This window comes from Cucurbita moschata, unplaced genomic scaffold (genome assembly GCF_002738365.1).
Source record: "Cucurbita moschata cultivar Rifu unplaced genomic scaffold, Cmos_1.0 Cmo_Scf00042, whole genome shotgun sequence".
Lineage (NCBI taxonomy): Eukaryota > Viridiplantae > Streptophyta > Magnoliopsida > Cucurbitales > Cucurbitaceae > Cucurbita > Cucurbita moschata.
The window spans coordinates 608,318-614,317 of record NW_019268558.1 but is presented as its reverse complement, the minus strand read 5'-3'; the positions used below and the strand labels follow the sequence as shown (position 1 = coordinate 614,317).

General features: G+C 38.1%; 2 protein-coding genes across 2 annotated transcripts; one reads left to right on the top strand and one right to left on the bottom strand.

Moving 5' to 3' along the window:
- Nucleotides 1-265: 265 nt before the first annotated feature.
- Nucleotides 266-2,431, top strand: LOC111433395 (neurofilament medium polypeptide-like). Its single transcript, XM_023070447.1, has 3 exons — nucleotides 266-656; nucleotides 739-1,700; nucleotides 2,309-2,431. The coding sequence occupies exons 1-3, from the start codon at nucleotides 500-502 to the stop codon at nucleotides 2,429-2,431; spliced, it is 1,242 nt and encodes a 413-aa protein (XP_022926215.1). The 5' UTR covers nucleotides 266-499.
- LOC111433436 lies at nucleotides 1,817-5,002 on the bottom strand. Its single transcript, XM_023070489.1, has 3 exons — nucleotides 3,553-5,002; nucleotides 2,726-3,111; nucleotides 1,817-2,087 (listed from the first exon to the last, which is right to left on the bottom strand). The coding sequence occupies exon 1, from the start codon at nucleotides 4,823-4,825 to the stop codon at nucleotides 3,650-3,652; it is 1,176 nt and encodes a 391-aa protein (XP_022926257.1). The 5' UTR covers nucleotides 4,826-5,002; the 3' UTR covers nucleotides 1,817-2,087; nucleotides 2,726-3,111; nucleotides 3,553-3,649.
- Between the last annotated feature and the right edge of the window lie 998 nt (nucleotides 5,003-6,000).

Below are 6,000 nucleotides of genomic sequence, written 5' to 3'. Positions count from 1 at the left end.
GACTAGAGTTTCTCAAATTTTACACTTTTCACTAACTCAATCTTGTATTTCGCCTTTGTCATTCCCCATGGTAAGTTGGGTCATACTTTTTTCCTTAAGTGATATTGACTACGGTTTTATTGGAATTTCTTTTATCAAATATTTCAGTCAATAATATCTATGGCTTGAGCCCAAACACCCAAACTTACCTTCATATCAAATCAAATAAAAAAAGATGAGAAAGAGAGAAAAAGGGGGGAATGATCAAGCTTATCATCAATGGTGATGGAGCTGTAGCTTCCCGCCAAGGCAAAGGTAACCATTGTCTCCTTCAAACCTATCTTCAAAAGTAAGGAATAAGTGTTGTATGCAAAATCCATGTGAATGAATGAATGAAGCAACCACTTATTAGTTTGTTTAGTCACTTATTATATTCACCTAAACCCCACCTTTGCTTGTTGCCCCTACTCTCTTCCTTCTTATAAAACTCCCTCTAACTCATCCATTTTTCATCAACAAAATGGATGATTCCTCACATTTTGAACTTAAGATCAGCCCTACCAGAGAGGATGATCCTTCCTCAACCTTTGAGCTTCACTTGCTCAAGACCACTTCCACTCATTCTTTCTTCTCTGATGAAACCAATTCCATGTTCCTTCTCACTGCCAAACTCCCAGGTCCGTCCATCCATCCATCCATCCATCCATTGTTTCTCTTTCTCTCTCTCTCTCTCTCATTTCTCTCATTTTCCTGTTGCAGGTTTTGCAAGAGACGACATTGTGATAACTATCAATGGAAGCGGTACTCGGATCGAGATTAGTTGGGGACAACCTGTTCAGAAAATGGAGATTACGAGATGGACGTACAAGAAAGAAACAGAGACAAGGAGGTTCAAGAAGATCTTTCGAATTCCAGATGGTGTGATTTTGGATGAAATCAAGGCCACTTATAATGATGAAAAGTCCATTTTGAAGATTTTGATGCCCAAATTGGAGGAGGGGATCCTTGGAGTAGGAATTCAAGAAGTGAAGGAAAAGGAAGCTGGCGAAGCCACGTTTGAATCTCAGGATTCTGAAGCTGAGGCGATTCCACATACACCTACAGACCTTGAGACTCCGGAAACGGGCAAAGAGACCAAATTAATTGAAGATACTCATGGAAATGGAGAATTTGGAGGAGAAAATGCCAAGCGGGAAGCATTTTCCAAGATGGAATATGCAGCAGAAACAACCCCAGAAGAGATCGAGAAGCTGAAGGGCAATGAGATGGAAGATACCGATGGAGGTTCCAATGACTACTCTGAATGTGAACAACTAGAAACAGGAGCAACAAAAGCTACAGAGTATGAGGGCACAAAAGAAAATATGAATGGACAAATAAAGGTCCCTAAAGTTACAAGTATGGAAGGAATAGAAGTAGCGGAAGGAACATCACAAGAAACAGCCAATCATCAAGAAGAAAAAGGAGAAGGCAAGGCTGAAGAACATAATGGTGATATAGCAACCATGATAAAAAAGAAACTAGATGTCAAAACACAACCACAAGCTTCAATTGATCAAGAGGCACAAACATTAGAGCAGGAAAATTTTAAGCGAAATCGACATACTCGAGCGGAGCTGGGGAAGCTGGAAACATATAGAAACACTCGGGAATTGAAAGAACCTGAAGATATAGAAATTCCATATTTGCAAAGCCCTGCACACGAGCATGAAGAAAAAGAAGTTGATCAAAAAGGAAAAAGTTTCCAAACAAAAGATGAAACTAAAGAAGCAAGAGAAGAATGCAATTCACCACAGAAGGTGACACATCAAGATTCGAGCAAGGAGGCAAAGCAAGAGAAAAAACAGTTGAAAATGCGTATTCCAATCATCGTTGCAGGGTCAGCTCTAGTCGCATCCCTTGTAATTGTTGTGTTTAGCTTGGTAAAAAGTAAAAAACGAGAGAAAAATATGAGAGGTTAAAAATACTGAAGAAATAAAAGCTTTCCGCAAGACACCCAAAATGTAAATTCGATCATAACAATAATGTAAAGGGCCAGTTGCTGATAATAGCACCACTTGGAACTTCCAAACGGTTGGTAAGCTCTACAGGCTTGTGTCACAAACGGCCTGTACAATAGCAACTGCATTAATTATACATTTATAAAGAGGTGAATGAGTTGGCAAAGAAAAGACAATGAAGAACTTTTGGCAATAAAAGCCTGCACCTAACGACAGCTAACCAATTATAATACGAGGGACACATATATAAGGTTCTAGTTTTGCCCATGCTGTTAGCTATTTCGAAGCTCTAATTGAGAACATGAATAACAAAAGACTATTGGCTACAGATATCAGATGAGAAAAAAACTACGCAATCAGGACATACAACAAAGGTAAAGACTGGTAGAGATGAAGTGCGGTTTCAAGTTATGGGAATGTCAAAGCAAGGCCACATTTTTCTAAGTCAATAACAAGGAGCTTGACCAAAAAATAAATATTAGACTAATTCAATGCAGTCATTGCTAGTCACAAGTTGGTGAATGAATTTCAAACCCTTCTGGATGACCTTACAACGGTTGGAATGCATGAACAGCATGGACTTCATAAGAAGTCCATTGTCAAAATATTAAGCATCAAGGGTAAAAGCAGGTAGGTAGAACTAACCGGATGAAGAAAACAGGACCAACTTAAGAAGTATGCCTATTGGTCAAGCAAGTAATATCTTCACAGAAACAAGGGGGGCAGACAATTTATAGAAAATTTACCATCGGACAATTCCGTCGTAAAGAATAAAGAATCTTCGAGCAGCAAGGCATCAAATTCGACGTATGCTCAGGCACTCTCTTCTTCTGCTTACATAAATATTCTTCTAGTTTTCACATGGCATGAATCCAGCAACTGGAGTAAATCTCATATTCCCCTTTATCCTTCCTCACACAACCATGAGTCAATGCCACACACTTCCTCATTCCTATGCTTTATCTTTCTTCTTTCTCCCAAGAATTAAATAGCTGAAAGTTAAACGATCGATGCATTTTGAAAGAATTGTAATGCGAGGGAGACAGAGACAGTGTGTGTGCGTGTGTGTGTCCTCCCGAATGTCAGTTTCGCAGAAGCAGGGTAATCCAGCGTACAATTTTGAACAAATTCCCTGCAAAATGGAAGAATGAGAAAAAGTTTTGCATCCAATGTAATCCATAAGTCAAAAGAACTGGCGAAACAAGTGGAACTCATTATATATGCAGAGAGCACTTAAAGATCATATCCAACCATTGGCCGTTAGGAAGCCATCTCCTTATTCTTAATCAATCAAACAACCATTGCAGCCAATGAGAATAACGCAGAATTTCATCAAAAGATATGCCTACCTCAACACAAATTGTTTGTATTTACCATGTAATAAATATCACAAAGAACACCTACATCAACGAAGATGTAACGTAGACAGAATAGGATTGTACAAGCTCCAACCCCCCAACCCACCAAAATGGAAAGAAAAAAAAAAGTAAGCATTGAGGAATGTGAGAGTCACATTCCGTATCTAATTTCCTTGCACGATATACATTGAACAATACAAACAAAAGCCTCTTACCCTTTTGTTTATTATACTCGTCCATTGTCCATGACATTACACAAGGCTGGAAGCCAACTTTGAAGATGTTCTGTAATCTGCAATAATCTGAGCATTTCTATTCAGGGTTATTTCCTCGTCCTAAACAATCAAGCCCCTCCGTTCTAGAGCGAACAATTCGATGGAACATCTCTCTAATCTGCCGTTCCAGAGGGTCCAAGCCAATCTTCAATGCTTCACAAATCTGAGATAGCTCCTGCACCCTTTCCCTCACCTCTTCTTCCCTATCATTCGTCAACGGGAAGTGACCTGTATCCGCCAATTCATTCATAATATGCGCAAATTTATCAATCTGATGAATCTCCTTCAACAGCCCACAAGCATTTCTTCTTTCCCGCTTTCTCGATTCTTCCAAAATCCGATCGTGAAGAGAAATCATTGGCGCCGCCCACGCGAATTGCCGGGGCAGCGAAAAATGTGGTAAGCCGCGGTCCTGACAGGGAATCGCCGCCACCAGAGTCCACATTACAAAGAGCAATATCATGTTCATCGTAAAAACAGGGATCGCAAGGCTACGCACAGGCTCATTCGCCCTCGGAGCAACCAAATTGCTCCCAATTGCCTGAAGCTGCCTGGCTGCCGACCAGGAGCGCGAAACACTCCACGAAAGCGAACGGAAATGCCCTAAAGACCTGCGGTCTCTGGTACCATTGTTGCGTCCAAAAGAACGGTTTCTCTGAGAAATGGCCGTGGAATTGGCATCGTTTTCATCGAGCATTGCAATCGCCAAATCTATCAGAGCCTTCTTCGCTCGGCGAAATTGGCCCTCACCAAGATTCTTCTTGTGACTACAATTATCCAAAGCACTAAGCACAATCTCCAACGATTTATGCCACTGCCTCAGCTGCTCAATCCCATCTCTAATCGCATTACAAACATCAAGCGCCTTCACGCTCCTCTCCAAGTAATCCGAAACCAGCCTATCCATGGGCGGTCTACAAATTTCCGCCTTATGCTCAAACAAAATGACCTTGAACTCCTCCTGGCAGCAAATGAAAGCATCCAAAAGCTTCCTAATCCACGAGAGCGACAAAATGTCATCGGCAGAAGCCGACGACAAGTCCAGGAACCGTTGAGTGACCTGCTTCTGGAATGAATCGAGGTCGGAATCCATGGAAATGCCGTCGTGGGAGCCGTTCTCCATGGAATGAACTTGATCACGCCGAATACTGAAGATGGAACGGCCAATGTTGGCTAACGGCGACGAAGAACCCTGAAAATCAGAGGCAGGCATTGTTACATGAACAAAAGGAGCTGAAAATTGGATCGAAACTAGGAAACTGAAAACAAGAAGTGGATCGGAATTTGAAAAAGTCGAATTGAGAGTATCGAAAGATGGGAAGTAGAGAGAGAAACATAGAGAGGGAGAGAGAAAATGGGAGTTGAATGATGAGAACCCTAACGGGAGCAGAGGATTTTATTGGGAGAAAAACGGACCGCGTATTTACGGTTGTTGAAATTTGGAAGGGGGAAATGTCCAAAAAGGCCAGAAAAAATAAAACGCCAAACATAATATTTAATATTACATATTTGGGTCTTCTATATTCTTTTTACTTTTAAAATTTTATTTTTATTTTATTTTAGCCTTTCAATTTTTAAATATTTTTGTTTGGTTGATTATTTTTTAATTATTTTTATAGTAATCTTAATATAATTGAAATTTAAAATATAATTCTGTACACGAGGTTACAATATTTGATGTACTAAGCTTAGAAATTAAAATATAAAATATAAAATATTAATGGAAGCATTAAAAATAAATTTATCAAATTTGATTAAGCCATAAAAATAATTGTCACAATTAGTTCTCCGTATTTATTTTAATATTTTAGGGTTAAGAAATTAAAAAATTAATATTATTCTTATTATTATTATTATTATTATTATTATTATTATTATTATTATTATTATTATTATTATTATTTTGTTACAATTTATAAAGGCAGTTTGAATTTTAATGGCGCCGTGGGTGAAGTTTTACGCGCTGAAGACGCGGACCAAACACGCCTTCAAATCCAACGGCTCATATTGGATAGTGATCTCGACGATTCCCATCCTCTGCCGTCCATTATCATTCATTTTCCAAAGAATTTTGGACTAATTTATTTAAAAATTAAATTATTTTTTAAGTGTTAAAATTAAACCCTAAATATTTATAAAAATCACAATTTTACGATTAATTGTAAATTAAAAATTGATTGTTTTCCGTCTTAAAACTTAATTATTAAATTGTTGTTATTAGATCCTTAAAAGATTGTAGTTAAATAATATTTGTTTAATCAGTATTATTAAACTCAGGATATTTGATTAAACTCAGGATATTTGATGAACATTGAAATTATTTCTTTTTATAAAAAGTCGTATAATTATTGTTTCTCTATATATGTATTTATTTAATTATTTAATTAT